Genomic DNA, 16,717 nt, shown 5'->3' on the forward strand with positions numbered 1-16,717 from the left:
CATGCACAGAGCAGGGCAGATCGGGATTGTGGCGCCACACCTGTCACATACAGAGCCGGCCGATCAGGGGGTTGGGGCGCTGCCCCCTGTCACGCTCAGAGCAGGGCCCATCAGGGGAGTTGGGGCTCCATACCCTGTCACACACAGAGCAGGGCCGATCAGGGTGTTGGGAGCTCTCCCCTGTCACCCACAGAACAGGGCCGATCAGGGGGTTGGGGAGATCCCCCCTGTCATGCACAGAGCAGGGCGGATCAGGAGGTTGCGATGCCACCCTCAGTCACGCTCAGGGTAGGGCCGATTAGGGGGTTTGGGCGCCCCCTGTCACAGTCAAGGCAGGGTCGATGGGGAGGTTGCAGTGCCACCCCCTGTCACAAACACAGCGGGGCGGATCGGGGTTGGGGCACTCCCACCTCTCACACTCAGGGCAGGGCCGATGGGGAGGTTGCAGCTCCACCCTGTCACACACAGAACAGGGCCCATGGGGGGGTTGGGGCACCGCACCTTGTCACACACAGAGCAGGGCCGATCAGGGGGTTGGGGAGCTCCCCCCATCAGGCACAGAGCAGGGCCGATCAGGGGGTTGGGGCACCTTCCCCTGTCACGAACAGAGCAGGGCAGATAGGGAGGTTGTGGCCCCGCCCCCTGTTACAGAGCCGCAGGGCGATCAGGGGGTTTGGGCACTGCCCCCTGTCACGCTGCTCCAGGGTCCAGGAGGCCTCGCGGCTCTGCTGATCCCAGTGCTGGGAGTCCTCGCGGCTCCGCTTGACAGGGGGATATGCACACACACACACACACACACACATATATATATACTAGAGGCCCAGTGCACAAAAATTTGTGCACTTGGGGGCGGGGGGAGAAAGAAGGGGGCCTGGCCAGTCTGGGTGAGGGGCTGAGGGCTGCTTTCAGGCTAGCAATTGACTGAAGCTCCCAACCGCTCCTTTTTTCTTTTTTTTTCTTTTTTTATTCTGGGCCAGCTTTAGCTCTGGCTCTAGCTCTGAGAGCAGGTATCTGGTTTGTTTCGGTTCTATAATCGAAACAATGTATAACTCCAGCTCTGAGATCCCGGGCCTATATTTGTTAGAATGTTTCAAACTGCCAGCTCAGAGGCGGGCAAGTCAGGCGGGGAACGTTGGAGTCTGCAGTCCCTGGAGCAAGCAATCCTCATGTTCGCTTCCAGCTGCCTGGCTGCCGGCCGCCATTTTGGCTGACAGTTAATTTGCATAAGGATATGCTGATTAGCCAATGGGAAGGGTAGCGGTCGTACACTAATTACCATGTTTCTCTTTTATTAGTGTAGATATGACAGCACATCCTATCTAATAATAGACAAACATGGTAATTGACTGTACCTTCGCTATGCCTCCCATTGGCTAATCAGTGTGATATGCAAATTAACCGCCAACAAAGATGGCGGCTAATTTGCATACTGTAGGTAGGGCGGGACAGCGCCATCCCGCCTGCCCTGCTGCCATTCGGGCCTGCTATCTTCCACCCGGCGCGGCGGACATTCGTGTGTGACCCGACCCAGGATGGCTGGGCGGTAGAGCAGCGATCGCCAGCCCGCCCGGCCACCATCCAGGCATCCCATGTGCGACCCGACCCGGGGTGGCCGGGCGGGGCAGCAGCGATCGGCCGGCTCGCCTGGGCGTCCCGTGTGCGACCCGACCCAGGGCGGCCCATGTGCGACCTGACCTGGGGCAGCGCCCCAACCCCCGGATTGGCCCTGCCGTGTGCGCGACCCGGGGAGGTGGGGCAGGCACCGAGGGATCGGGCTTGCCATCTGCCACCTGGGGAGCGGGCCTAAGCCAGCAGGTGGTTATCTCCAGAGGGGTCCCAGACTGTGAGAGGGCACAAGTGGGGCTGAGGGACACCCCCCCAACCCCCCCTCCCCTGCCAGTGCACAAATTTTTGTGCACCAGGCCTCTAGTCCTATATAATAAAACCGTAATATGCAAATCGACTGAACGGCACAACTACCAGTTGCTATGATGCGCACTGACCACCAGGGGGCAGACACTCAATGCAGGAGCTTCCCCCTGGTGGTCAGTGCACGCCCACAAGGGGAGCACCGCTCAGCCAGAAGCTGTGCTAGCACAGTGGCAGTGGCGGGAGCCTCTCCCGCCTCCACTGCAGGCAGGCGGTAAGGAGCAAGGGGTCCTGGACTGCGAAAGCCCTGGACTGCGAGAGGGATGTCTGACTGCTGACTTAGGCCAGATCCCCGGGGAATGTCCGTCCAGCAGGCGGACATCCCCCGAGGGGTCCTGGACTGTGCGAGGGCGCAGGCTGGGCTGAGGGACCTTCCCACCACCACCACCCTCCCCCCCCCTCCCAGTGCACAAATCTTGTGCACCAGGCCTCTAATATATATGTGTGTGTGTGTGTGTGTGTGTATTTAGATAAATATATATATATTGAGACAGATAGATATAGATATATGTCTCAAGAATTTTCAAATAGCAACAACCAAAAAAAGGCATGATTAGTTCAATTTCATACTGTTTTATAAAACAGACTCTTTAGTTGATTTGCCAAATCATTAATTAGCCTAGTAATTATTATTAGTCTAAAGTTAAATGTTTTTAAATGTGACTAGGAAAAAAATGAAAAATTATTTTTACTGCACCTATTCAAAATTTTATAAAGAGAATTCTAGGAACAATTTGAAACTTCATAAATGAATAATATCTTACAAAATTATATATGGAGAAATTAGGTAAAACTTTCTAAGAGCTTAAAATGTTCTTGCAATTTTTTATGGCTTTCCAAAGTATAATTGATATTCATGTGACTTAGAAGACTACTACTTTCTGTGATTAACTACATGAACATGTCCTAATAAGAGACTTTTTGAGGCTATTTTACAATTTTTTTTTATTGATTTTAGAGGGAGGAAGGGAGAGGGATAGAGATAGAAACATCGATCGGCTGCCTCCTGCACGCCTCCTACTGGGGACCGAGCCCTCAACTCGGGCATGTTTCCCTGATGAGGAATCAAACCATGACCACCTGGGTCCACGTTCAACCATTGAGCAATGCTAGCCAGGGCTAAAATAATGTCTTAATAAAATAAAAAAACAATATGGTTTGTGATACACCTTATTCTGTTTAATGTTATTATACCTATGTTCTTTAATATGATTTTCTTGAGATGTTTCATTTTATATGCCTAGTAATGGCAAGATTCTATTTGATCTACAGCCTAAATTATTTTTACAAACATTTGGAAAAATAAAATAATGAAGATAACCATATTCACTTTTGACTGACAAATAGGAAAAAAGTGCAGAGATTCCCAGAAAGATTAAGTTAATAAAATGCAAGTACCTAATTAAATATGTATGTAAACACCATGTAAACTTTTATAAACTGAAAACCTATATTTTTCTGCTTTATCTTAGTATAACTATGATGTAATATAATTCACAAGGCTCTTTAATCTCATATGTATGTTTTACAAAACCTTTTTAAATTGTTTTATTTTGAGAGCATGTTTATTAAAGCTGGGATAATGAAACAAGGAAGGTCTTGGGATAGAAGAATCAATAGGAGAGAGCCTAGGCAGGGCTGCTTTGGTTCACTAGAAGTGTTATAGGAAAGAAATGAGCCTGGGCAGGGCTGCTTTGGCTCATGGAAAAGTCAGAGAAAAGGGGGCCTTGAAGACAGGTTCGGGGGGTCAGCTGGGGACAAGCTGCTGCTGCTTATTGCTTCCCTGGTTGCAATAAGTCTCATGGGGACCCTTAGAGTATAAGGTAGGCCTGAGAGGGAAGTCAGGGACATGCTCCCTGGAGGGAGATGACACCAAAACCTATCTTTTTGAGTGGGTTTTTCAGTTGTGACTTGCTTTGCTTTTTGAGGTCATGGTTAATCAACAGTAACTAAAATATTTTTATAAATATGCAGGAAAAAATGCATGATGAAGATGTTAATGTTAGTTCTCTTTTCACTGAACATCACAAAAAAGAAAAATTCAGAGAGTCCAATAAAGATTTGAAATTTATTAAAACAAGAAATGCCTTAGGAAGGCACATATACAGAAATCAGGTAAGATCTTTCAAATTAAAAATAATTTCTATTTTACAGCTGTTTTCTAAATTTGCCATATATGTTATTTATGAAATTGTTTTTAATTATATGTACAAAAGTTTTTATAAAGCATTTGTGTACAGTTTTTAAAGAATCTAAAGTTTATGTTATTTATAGTTTTCTGAGACTTGCTTTTTTGCTGGGTTTCTTTTTGTTGATGTTTGATTAATTGGTTGATTTTTGCAATTTTGAACATTTCTGCCATGAGCAGTCTGAACATTTTCTTCCATGACTCTTGGTGTATACATGTTTAAGAGTTTCTATAGCTTAGGATATATTCCTAGGAGTAGAATTCCTATGTTGGGAATAAGGACTGCATGTTCAATTGTACTCAGCAATACCCAACTGTTTTCTAAAATATGTTTCTTATGGTATACCCCCTCCAGTGGATGAGTTTTCCTGTTGTATTTATATATAATTAATTTTAAAATGTATTATTTTGTTATAAGTCAGACTCATCTTAAATTTATTTGGATTTTATAACATATTCATATTAAGATTTGTTTAATTGTTGTCTAAATACATGTAGAAGGGAATTAAGAAAAAGGATGAAGAAATTCAAAGGATTTATACTTGGAGGAAAAAAGCCAAAAAAGAAAAAGAGAGAGATTCCAGGAAGGACGTCCAACATGATAAAATTAAAAGTACCTTAAGAGAACATACATATAGAGATCAGGTAAAACTTTGTGAGCTAAGCTAAACAGTTTTCATTTTTTCTGGCTCTTCCCTAGTGTAACGTAGACATATATAGTCTGATTTTTATGATTGCTTGCTGTGTTAAATATTAACCTGCACATCTTACAGGAAATCCTTCTTCAGTTAATCTGATGTGATATACATAATGTTATGGTTAACTTTGGTTCACAATGAAAGTATTTTTACATATACACAAATTTTAGTTAATAATCAGGATATTCATATACACTTTGTTTTGCCTGAATGTAACAAAAAAGAAAAAAGAAACAAATGTTCTGGAAAAAGAGGCTAAAATTGTTAAAATGAAAAGTACCTTAAGACTCCATGTGTATGTAGTTTGGTTAACACATTCTGATCTAAAGTTTAGTTTTTATTGTTCTCTTTTCTAGTATAATATAGACCATTTTAATAAGATAGCTTGTCTTTAAAACAGGATCCTTCTTGAGTTAATTTTTCTAGATTATAACTTTATTTTACAACTGGAGGCCCAATGCACGAAATTAGTGCAAAAGTAGGCCTTCCTTCCCCTGGCTACCAGCAGCAAGCCGGCTTCCCTCTGGCACCTGGGACCCAGGCTTCCCTCACAGCCCCGGCTTTGTCTGGAAGGTCATTCGGAAGGATGTCCAGTCTAATTAGCATATTATGCTTTTATTGTAGATTTAAATTTGTATACATATATTCAGGAGGTTCTTTAGAGAATGATAAAGGTAAATAAATAATGGATCATATTTTTCGTGAGCATGGCAACAAAGAAACACAAGAGAGGTTCTAGGAAAGATTTGGGACAGGCTAAAATGAAAAATACCTTAAGAAAATACATATGTAAGTATCAGGTAAAACTTTCCAAATCAAACTGTTTGTTTTTTTAAAACTTTTTTTTTCATTGCATAACCTTTATATAATATGATTGGAAGGATACTTGCTGTGGTTAACACTGCATGGATGTGCTCTTGCATTATATTGTCCATTGTGATACTAATCACTTGTGTTGACACTATCTATAGTACACTGTCTAATGTACTTTTCCATGTATGCAGAAACAAAGGAAGATTTCTGTTTTTGCTGATCATGCCAAAGAATCAAAAACCAAGGATATCAGGACAAATATGGATATTGTTGAAATAAAAAATGCCTTAAGGAAGCACATATATAGAACTCAGGTAGAACTTGGCATATTAAAGATTTTGTATCGTTTCCTGTTCTCTAACATAACCAAAACAATAATAATTATTATAGTAATAAAAATAATAAATGGCTCATTATGTTTAATGTTTCTTAAAATACTTTTCTTAATTCATTAATTTGTTATGAACAGTAATTATTTGGCCACTTAGTAAATATGTTGAATTCTCTGCTAATACCTCCATGATTACAGATAAATTATATGTAATATGGTTTGCTGCCTTTCTCATAGCAACTGCTGTTCACCTTGCCCAGGCCTAGGGAAGGTTTCTTTAGTCTCCCATCCTGTCTCCTTTTTCTTCCATGTGCCCTTGATGAGATCCATGGAGAAAATACTTCCATTGAGTGCTAACTCCCCTTATGTCTTTGATTCCCAGGGGTTCTACTGTCTTCATGCAGCCCTCACTTGACCTTTAGCTCGTGGTGGAAATTTTAGCTGAAACTTTCTTACCCTCTTTAATGGAGGCCTTCTCTTTCTACCATGCTGTGTTTCAGAGAAATTAGTGCTCATGTCCCGTTTCCTTGGAGGCTCCTGTCTTTCTTCATATTTTAGTTTAGCTGATTGCACTAAGAGGCCTCTGCTATCTGATAAGCTCAAGAAAAATTATGGTTTGGTAAATTTTTTAGCTTTTCATATAATTAGGATATTATCTTTTTTATGTTTGTGGAAGATATTTTTCTAGTTTAATATTTTAAACAAATATATAATTGTAGGTATTTTATAATAGAGGAAGGTATATATGTGACTTTATAGAAAACATGACTGCATATTTTTCTTCTATGGACCCTTATATAAAATGTTTCCCTATTCATATCTCTAATTATTAAAATAGTGAGGACAGTAGACCTCTCCAGATCTTCAAAGTAAATATGACTTTGCCTTTTAAGTTATTTTAATTTAGAAGGAGAAAATAGAGAATGTTCATATTCATCAGAGTACCGTTACCTAAAATGATAAGACGTCCCTAGCCTGAGCAAAAATGAGTATCAAAATTTGTTTTGTAAGTTTGGCTGAAGTTTGTAAACTGAAATGTATTTTTTGACCAAAGAAATGTTAAATTTTAATTATATGATTGATATTTTGTAGGCTATCAGATACAGCTGCATTAAGATAGATAAACAACCAGTATACAATGTGGAGGTAAGGGGCTTGCAGTAGGGTGGTGATGGGGAAAAAGTGAGGCTTTATGTTTTGTTATTTTTAGTGTTTTGATGTAAAGGAATGTATTGTCTGCCCACAAAGCTTCCTTCTTTTCATTTATTAATTTGAGAAAGAGAGAGGAAGTGGGGTGGGGACAGAGAGAGAAACGTCTATTTGTTGTTCCACTTACTTATAAATTCATTGGTAGATTCTTTATGTGCCAAACCCACACCTGGGTGTATTGAGATGACTTCAGGGCCCCTATTAAATTTTAAATGTAGTTTTCCTAATTAAAAATACTGTCTGTCAAAGCCTCAAAAATTTTTATATTGTAGTAAAATCTAATAACAAGAATTGAAACCTTGTGCTCATCATAGATGAGTTTTATATCCCTGTTCTCATATTTTATAGCTTTTATAAATACTACTTATAGATTAAAATATATTTAAAAATGTATATATCTTTTATATACTTTTTCACTTCTTTAAAATGATTATTTTATTCCATGTAGTGTTTTAGAGTATTTTTGATTCTTGACTAGTTCAAAGTGGTTAACTTGCTTTGTTAAAAATATTTTGACCAAGGGGAATATATTTCGTGGAACTCTTATAACTGTATTAATGTGCATTCTCAGAGTGATTTTTAATGACATTATGCAGTTGTTACTTTTGCAAATATTGATGGTGCTTGAAAAATTTTAATATATTTAGTATATCTTAATAGACATAGTTTGCTTATAAGTTTAAAAGAAAAATAAAAAAATAATTTTGCACCTAAAGAATTGTGTGTAATTATAGCTCTGACTTAGGTTTCCTCATCATCAGCCAGACTTTGCAAATGCCTTTTAAATTATTTCTTTTAGAGGTAGTATTTCCCCTTACTATTTAAGGCAACAGAGAATAAGTAAAGCAGTAATATATTTTTTGCAGTGCCTTATAGTTGTCAAACACATTTATATAAATCATCCTTTTTGAACCATGTAACAATCCTGTGAAATTATAAAGTCAGGACTTATTGTCACTTTACAGATGAGGAAATTAAGGCTCCTTGATAATTCAAGATTTGATCCCAGGATTTTACCCTTACCTTGTTTGAGTCATAGATTCTCTCCTTTCTTAGGCTAAAAATGCTGAAATTCCCAGGGGTATATTAAATTTAATTGAAAGTCTCATCGAAGGCCAGTTTTTTAAAGAAGCGATTGAAGAGCTTTCCTCTTTGCAAGCACATTATATACCTCCTGTATGCCTTCTTCATGCTCTTCTAGAGAATATTCTACAGGTAAGAACAGTCTTTCAAGGAATGTAAAATATGAACATTTTTTCGTTTCTTGTATGCTTACAGCTTATTTTCTCTTCAGTACTTCTTGCCTCATTTTAATAGGAAACGTGGTGCCCATTTATTACTATTTCTCTACTGTTTTTAAACAATTTGCCAGGTATTACTCTGAGTGCTTTTAACTTACTATTTTATCAGAATTTCCAAGGCAATTTTATCTTGGAAAAAATTTTATCTTTTTTTTTTATGCGTGTGTGTGTCATGGCAGTGAAAATAGACAACATTACACTACAATGACCTAGAGTGCCATTTGGTAAATTACTCCTTTAGTACATTGATAATGACCATTTTTATTTATAGTATAGGTAACGTACTTTTTAAGTTGTGAAAACCAATAGGAATAGCTTTTCAAAGGTAGCTTTCTAATCATGTTCATCAGCAAGGTGCCAATTTGAAGAAATAACAGATTGAAGCTATGTCAGACGAATGTTGGGGATAAGAAAGAATGTTGCATGAAAAACTTCTTACCTTTAGTTCCTTTCAGGTCACATTTTGGAACTCTTATCTCACTCTAATCATTAAAAATAAAATGGGCGTTTCATATAAGTTAGTCCCAAAAGCTAGTATTATCTAATATATAGATACATATTTAGAGTGTACACAAATATGTTGTAGTATTTAATTAGCTACATACTTCTATCTGATCTTTTGCTCAAATAAATTTATTTAGCAAGAAAGTTAGGCCATAGTTACTATAGTTTTAGACTGAATTAGCTGGTGAAAGTATACTTTTGGCTAAAGTGTTTGATTTATTTTTAAACAATAGGATAATATAGATACATTTTCTGGTCGATACTTTCATATATTGTCGGCTCTTCTTCACCTGCATCCTCCTTGGAAGTCCCCAACCATGTCAAGATATTACTTAGAATTGTTTCAATGTCCAACTTGTATGAAAGGAGCGTGGTCTCTAATAGAAGTGCTTATCAGGTAAGGAATTTCACATGTGAGGATCTAATTTAATTTACTAGTTATGCTGGATTTTTAGGAACTCATGAAAGAAGTAAATGTTTTCTTTCAAAATTTACTGTATGTGTGGATATGTAATGTTTGTGTTGTATTTATTGCAGAACTCTTATAAAAAGGTCACGTCTGAATTGGTCATGTTTGTCAATCAGTTTATTTAAAACAGTGGTTCTCAACCTTCCTAATGCCGCAACCCTTTAATACAGTTCCTCATGTTGTGGTGACCCCCAACCATAAAATTATTTTCGTTGCTACTTCATAACTGTAATTTTGCTACTGTTATGAATTGTAAATATCTGATATGCAGGATGTATTTAGGCGCCCCCTTTGAAAGGGTCGTTCGACCCCCAAAGGGGTCGTGACCCACAGGTTGAGAACCTCTGATTTAAAACATGTTTATTGAATGCCTGAAATGGATTCACAGAAAGCCAAATCATTATTTGTTTTTATTTTTTAACAAAATGCTAAGCTTGCATATTGTTTTAAAAATTAAGAAAATTTATTGGATATGAATATCATCAAACTTTAGTCATCAAAAGTACAAACATTTTAAACATCAGTGTTTGTTACATTTTTTCAGCTAGAAATTTGAAGTTTGAAACTGAATTTTCTGTTTACTAAATATGTCATCTCTTTCGTGCCTCTGCACATGCTGTCATCTTCCTATATGCTTCTTCTTTTGTCTTCCAAATGTTACTCTCTCCAGAAGTCCTTCCTATTTCTCCTTTCTCCCCAGCAGAACTAATCATTTTTTCCCTTTCTTTTCTGATAGCTCTCTGTCTCTGATAGCCTTCCTTTGTGTAGGAAGTATTTTTTTTGTCCAAGTGTTTAGTTTCAGGGGGTCCATAGTAGTGAGAGAAAAGATACTTGCCTAGCCAAGCAAAGGCTAGACCTTTGGTTATCAATGTGAGATCATAAAGATTCACCTACCATCTTGGTTATGATATATTTGAAGCAAGCTACTAGGTATACCGATTAATAATGTGGCTTTTGTAATCAAAGAAAGCATGATAATTTCAAGAGAAACATCAAAAGTGCTCTATTCAAAGTAATGTCCATCGCTAGCTACACATTTCCCCCATCTTTCAGGTAATGTGTGGATACCGTCCCAATAGAACTTTTCTTGTTTTGAGGCAAACCATTCAGAGACCCAATTTTCCACTTCTTCGTACGTTTTGAAGTGCTGCTCAGAAAGTGCATGTGCCATCGATCTGAACAAGTGGTAATCTGAAGGAGCAAGGTCTGGTGAATACAGCGGGTGGGTTAACACTTCCCAGGCAAGATCTTTTAACATGTCTTTAACTGGTTTTGAAGTGTGTGATGGTGCGTCATCATGAAGCAAAATTACTTTGCCATGTCTTCTGGCCCATTCTGGACGTTTCACCATCAAAGTGTGGTTCAAATTGATTATTTGTTATTGGTAGCAATCAGTATTAATGGTTTCACCTGGTTTTAGAAGCTCATAATACACGATACCTTCCTGATCCCACCAAATGCAGAGCATTGTCTTCTTTCTGAAGCAATTTGGCCTTGTAGTCAATGTTGATGGTTGACCTGGATCAACCCATAATTATGTGCATTTGGGATTCTCAAAATAAATCCACTTTTCATCGCCAGTCACAATTCGATGCAACACTTCGATACAACAGCACTTTTGTGCTGTTGAAGCAACATTTTACTGATGACTTTTCGGTTTTCCATTTGTCTTTCATTCAGTTGATGTGGCACCCATTTTCCTTCCTTTAAAGTCTTCCCCATTGCTTGTAAATGATCGGAAATTGTTTGCTGAGCAACATTTAATCTTTCTGCAAGTTGTTTTTGAGTTTGACACGCATCTATATCCAATAATGCTTGTAATTCTTGGTCTTCAAAATTTTTTTGTTGACCTGGATGTTCTTTGTCTTTCACATCAAAATAATCACTTTTAAAGGATTTAAACCAGCGTTCACACGTATCTTGAGATAGAGCATGTTCACCATAAGCTTCCCGAAGTATACAATAACTTTTTCGTCAAAATAATTAATTAAAACTTCCTGCAAATGTTCTTCATTTGGCACGAAATTGGACATTTTTTTAAAATTTTATTTTATTGTTTAAAGTATTACAAATAGTAGTACATATGTCTTCTTTTTTTCCCCATTGACCTTCCCCTGGCCTCCCCTACACCCCGGCACTTGCCCTCACACACCCCCACCCCAGTGTCTTGCGTCCATTGTTTATACTTATATGCATGCATACAAGTCCTTCGGTTGATCTCTTACCTTCCCACTCAAGTCTGTTCGATGCTTCTCTGCCTCTGTAACTATCTTTTTGTTCATCAGGTTATAATGTTCTTTATTATCCATAAATGAGTGAGATCATGTGGTATTTTTCTTTCACTGACTGGCTTATTTCACGTAGCATAATGCTCTCCAGTTCCATCCATGCTACTGCAAATGGTAAGAATTTCTTCTTTTTTATAGCAGCGTAGTATTCCATTGTGTAGATGTACTGTGGTTTTCTAATCCACTCATCTGTTGATGGGCATTTAGGCTGTTTCCAAATCTTAGCTATTGTAAATTGTGCTGCTATGAACATAGAGGTGCATATATCCTTTCTGATTGGTGTTTCTGGCTTCTTGGGATATATTCCTAGAAGTGGTATCACTGGGTCAAATGGAAGTTCCATTTTTAAATTTTTGAGGAAACGTCATACTGTTTTCCACAATGGCTGCACCAGTCTGCATTCCCACCAGCAGTGAAGGAGGATTCCTTTTTCTCTGCATCCTTTCCAGCACTTGTCATTTGTTGATTTGTTGACGATAGCCATTCTGATAGGTGTGAGGTGGTACTTCATTGTTGTTTTGATTTGCATCTCTCAGATAGTGACTTTGAGCATATTTTCATGTGTCTCTTGGCTTTTTGAATGTCCTCTTTTGAAAAGTGTCTATTTAGGTCCTTTGCCCATTTTTTGATTGGATTGTTTATCTTCCTTTTGCTAAATTGTATGAGTTCCCTGTAAATGTTGGAGATTAAACCCTTATCGGAGATAACATTGGCAAATATTTTCTCCCATGCTTTCATGTTGTTTTGTTGATAGTTTCTTTTGCTGTGCAGAAGCTTTTTATTTTGATGTAGTCCCATTTGTTTATTTTCTCCTTAGTCTCTCTTGCCCTAGGATCTGTGTCTGTAAAGATATTGCTACAACGTATGTCTACAATTTTGCTGCCTAGGGAGTCTTGTAGGATTTTTATGGTTTCCCATCTTACATTCAAGTCCTTTAGCCATTTTGAGTTTGTTTTTGTGTATGGTGTAAGTTGGTGATCTAGTTTCATTCTTTTTCATATATCTGACCAAATTTCCCTGCACCATTTATTAAAGAGACTGTTTTGACTCCATTGTATGCTCTTGCCTCCTTTGTCAAATATTAATTGAGCATAATGGCTTGGGTCGATTTCTGGGTTCTCTGTTCTGTTCCATTGGTCTGTATGTCTGTTCTTGTGCCAGTACCAGGCAGTTTTGAGAACTGTGGCTTGGTAATATAGCTTGATATCTGGTATTGTGATCCCTCCAACTTTGTTCTACTTTCTCAGGATAGCTGTGGCAATTCGGGGTCTTTTTTTTATTCCAGAAGAATTTTTGGAGAGTTTGTTCTAGATCTTTGAAGTATGCCATTGGTATTTTAATAGGTATTACATTGAATCTATAGATTGCTTTAGGTAGTATGGACATTTTAATGATGTTGATTCTACCAATCCATGAACATGGTGTGTTCTTCCATTTGTTTATGTCTTTCTCTATTTCTGTTTTCAATGTCCTTTAGTTTTCCGAGTAGAGGTCTTTTACCTCTTTAGTTAAGGTTATTCCTAGGTATCTTAATTTTGTTGTTGCGATGGTAAATGGGATTGGTTTTGTTTGTTTTTTCATTTCTCTTTCTGTGAGTTCATTATTGGTGTATAAAAAGGCCATAGATTTCTGAGTGTTAATTTTGTATCCTGCTACATTGCCAAATTCATTTATTAGTTCTAGTAGTTTTTTGATGGAGTCTTTGGGGTTTTCTTTGTATAGTATTATGTCAACTGGGAATAAGGGCAGTTTTACTTCTTCTTTTCCAATTTGGATGCCTTTCATTTCTACTTCTTGTCTGATCGCTATGGCTGGTACTTCTAGTACTATGTCGAACAAGAGTGGTGAAAGTGGGCATCCTTTTCTTGTTCCTGTTCTTAGGGGAGATGGGTTTAGTTTTTGCCCATTGGGTATGATGTTGGCTGTAGGTTTGTCATATAGGCTTTTATTATGTTGAGGTATGATCCCTCTATTCCCACTTTGCTGAGAATTTCTATCAAGAAAAGGTGTTGGATTTTGTCAAATGCTTTTTCTGCATCAATTGATATGATTATGTGATGTGTCACATTTATTGATTTGCAGATATTGTACCATCCTTGCATCCCTGGAATAAATACCACGTGGTAATGGTGTATGATCTTTCTAATGTATTACTGAATCTGATTTGCTAAAATTTTATTGAGGATTTTAGCATCTATGTTCATCAAGGATATTGGCCTGTAGTTCTCTTTTTTTGTGGTATCTTTATCTGGTTTTGGGATTAGGGTAATGCTGGCTTCTTAGAAACAGGTTGGAAGTCTGCTTTCCTCTTGAATTTTTTTGGAATAGTGTGAGGAGGATAGGTTTTAGTTCTTTGATTGCTTGGTAGAACTCGCCTGTAAAGCCATCCGGACCAGAGCTTTTGTTTGCTGGATGATTTTTGTTCGCTATTTCAATTTCTTCGGTAGTTATCGGCCTAGTCAGGTTTTTTGATTCTTCTTGGTTGAGTTTTGGGAGATTGTATTTTTAATAGAATATGTCCATTTTATCTAGGTTGTCCATTTTGTTGGAAGAGAGTTGTTCATAGTATTTTTTCATAATCGTTTGTATTTCTGTGGGATCAGTTGTTACTTCACCTCTTTCATTTCTGATTTTGTTTACTTGTGTTCTCTCTCTTTGCTTCTTGGTGAGCCTGGCTAGAGGTTCATCAATCTTGTTTATCCTTTCAAAGAACCAGCTCTTGGTTTTGTTGATCTTTTGTATTATTTTTTTGGTCTCTGTGTCGTTTTTCTCCGCTATGATCTTTATTATTTCCTTCCTTCTGCTTACACTGGGCTTTTCTTGTTGCTCTCTTTGTAACTCTTTGAGTTGTAGGGTTAGATAATTTATTACCACTGTCTTTTGTTTTTTTGAGGTAGGCCTGTAGAGCTATGAACTTCCCTCTCAAGACTGCTTTCACTGTGTCCCATAGATTTTGGATTGTTGTGTTTTCATAGTAGTTTGTTGCTATGATGCTTTTTATTTCTTCTTTGATCTCTTTGGTAACCCAGTCATTGTTTAATAGCATGCTATTTAGCCTCCAGGTGTTTGATTTTTTTGGATTGTTTTTATTGTAGTTGATTTCTAGTTTTATGCCATTGTGGTCTGAGATGATGCTTGATATGATTTCTGTCTTCTTGAATTTGAAGAGACTTTTCCTGTAATATGGTCTATCTTTGAAAATGATCCATGTGCACTTGAGAAGAACGTATATTCTGTGGCTTTGGCGTGAAATGTTCTGAAGATGTCAATTAATTCCATTTGATCTAGTGAGTCATTTAGGATTGATGTTTCTTAGCTGATTTTTTGTTTAGAGGATTTGTCCAGTGGTGTTAGTGGGGTATTAAAATCCCCTACTATGACTGTATTGCTGTCAATCTCTACCTTGATATCCTCCAGAAGTTTTTTTATATATCTGGGTGCTCCTGTATTGGGTGTATACATGTTTACCAGAGTTATATCTTCTTGTTGAATTGCTCCCTTTAGTATTATGAAGTGGCCTTTATTATCGCTTGTTATGGCCTTCACTTTGAAGTCTAATTTGTCAGATAAAAGTATTGCTACCCCAGCTTTCTTTTCATTTCCATTCTCCTGAAAAACCTTTTTCTGTCCCTTCACCATCAGTCTATGTGAGTCCTTTGTTCTGAGGTGGGTTTCCTCTAGACAGCAGATATATGGGTCGTGTTTTCTTATCCACTCAGCTACCCTATGTCTTTTGATTGGGACATCTAATCCATTTACATTTAAAGTTATTGATAGGTACTTGTTTGTCACCATTTTTATTCTTTATGCCTGTTTTCCTTCTTCGCTTCCTATTTCTTCTTTTTACAGCAGATCCTTTAGCATTTCCTGCATTGCTGGTTTGGTGGTAATAAACCCCTTTAGTCCTTTTTTGTCTGTGCAGCTCCTCATTTCACTCTCAATTTTGATTGATAGCCTTGCTGGGTACAGTATTCTTGGATTCAGACCCTTCCTTTTCATGACTTTGTATATTTCATTCCATTCCCTTCTTGCCTGATGTGTTTCTGTTGAGAAATCAGTTGCCGGTCTGATGGGGGATCCTTTGTAGGTAACTTTCTGTCTCTCTCTGGCTGCTTTTAAGATTCTTACTTTGTCATTGGTTGTTCCAATTTAATTATAATGTGCCTTGCAATCTGTCTTTTGGGGTTCATTTTATTTGGGACTCTGTGAGCTTCTTGGACTTGTGTAAGTTTTTTCTTCCCTATATCAGGGAAGTGTTCTGTCATTATTTCTTCAAACAGGTTTTCTATTTTTTGCTCAGTTTCCTCTCCTTCTGGCACCCCTATTATGCTGATGTTGTTTTGTTTCATGTTGTCCCAAAGTTCCCTTAGGCTCTCCTTCTGTTTTTTAAGTTTTTTATCTAGATGCTGCTCTGCCTGGGTATTTTTCCTACCTTTTCTTCTAGCTCACTGATGCGGTCCTCTGCTTCTTCTATTCTACTGTTGATGCTTTCTGTTGAGTTCTTTATCGCAGCGATGTCATTTTTCATTTCTTCTTGGTTCTTCATTTCCTCTTGGTTCTTACACATATTGTTGAATTTGTCTTCCAACCTTTTCAGTGACCTTATGACCATTTCTCTGAATTCTTTCTCTGACATATTGCTTGCCTCCATTCTGTTTACTTCCTTTTCTGGTGATGTCTGTGGGCTGTATCTTTGTCTCCCCATGATTGCTCCTCTCTGAATGTCTGGTTATGTAGCTCTTTGTCTCCTCCGTTAACTTTCTCTAGGCGATATTTGACCTTTCCCTGAGAAGGTGCAGGGCTCGTCCGCATCGCGTATTTGCGCTGCTTGAGACCTGGTGTTTGTGGGTTTGCAGCTGGTCCCTGGGTGTTGTGGTTGTAGGGTCGTAGGAGGTGTCTGAGTTCTTTCTGGTTGAAGGTAAGGCTAGGTTTCTGATCACAGCCACTCTGCCCTTCAAGATGGTGTAGTCTCTGCCGAAATTTGACA

The 16,717-nt window shown here is 38.3% G+C and overlaps 1 protein-coding gene across 2 annotated transcripts in view; it reads left to right on the forward strand.

Moving 5' to 3' along the window:
• SLF1 (SMC5-SMC6 complex localization factor 1) overlaps positions 1-16,717 on the forward strand; it is a 66,246-nt gene that overhangs the window by 22,832 nt on the left and 26,697 nt on the right. For both annotated transcript variants that reach the window (XM_070412339.1, XM_070412338.1), the window contains exons 7-12: positions 3,904-4,044; positions 4,616-4,762; positions 5,820-5,942; positions 7,052-7,105; positions 8,225-8,383; positions 9,207-9,370. In XM_070412339.1, the coding sequence (XP_070268440.1) occupies positions 3,904-4,044; positions 4,616-4,762; positions 5,820-5,942; positions 7,052-7,105; positions 8,225-8,383; positions 9,207-9,370 (788 nt within the window). The remainder of the gene's footprint in view (positions 1-3,903; positions 4,045-4,615; positions 4,763-5,819; positions 5,943-7,051; positions 7,106-8,224; positions 8,384-9,206; positions 9,371-16,717) is intronic.

The sequence above is a fragment of the Myotis yumanensis genome, unplaced genomic scaffold (assembly GCF_028538775.1).
Source record: "Myotis yumanensis isolate MYYU_CA2020_CCGP unplaced genomic scaffold, mMyoYum1.0.hap1 SCAF_4, whole genome shotgun sequence".
NCBI classification, from domain to species: Eukaryota; Metazoa; Chordata; class Mammalia; order Chiroptera; family Vespertilionidae; genus Myotis; species Myotis yumanensis.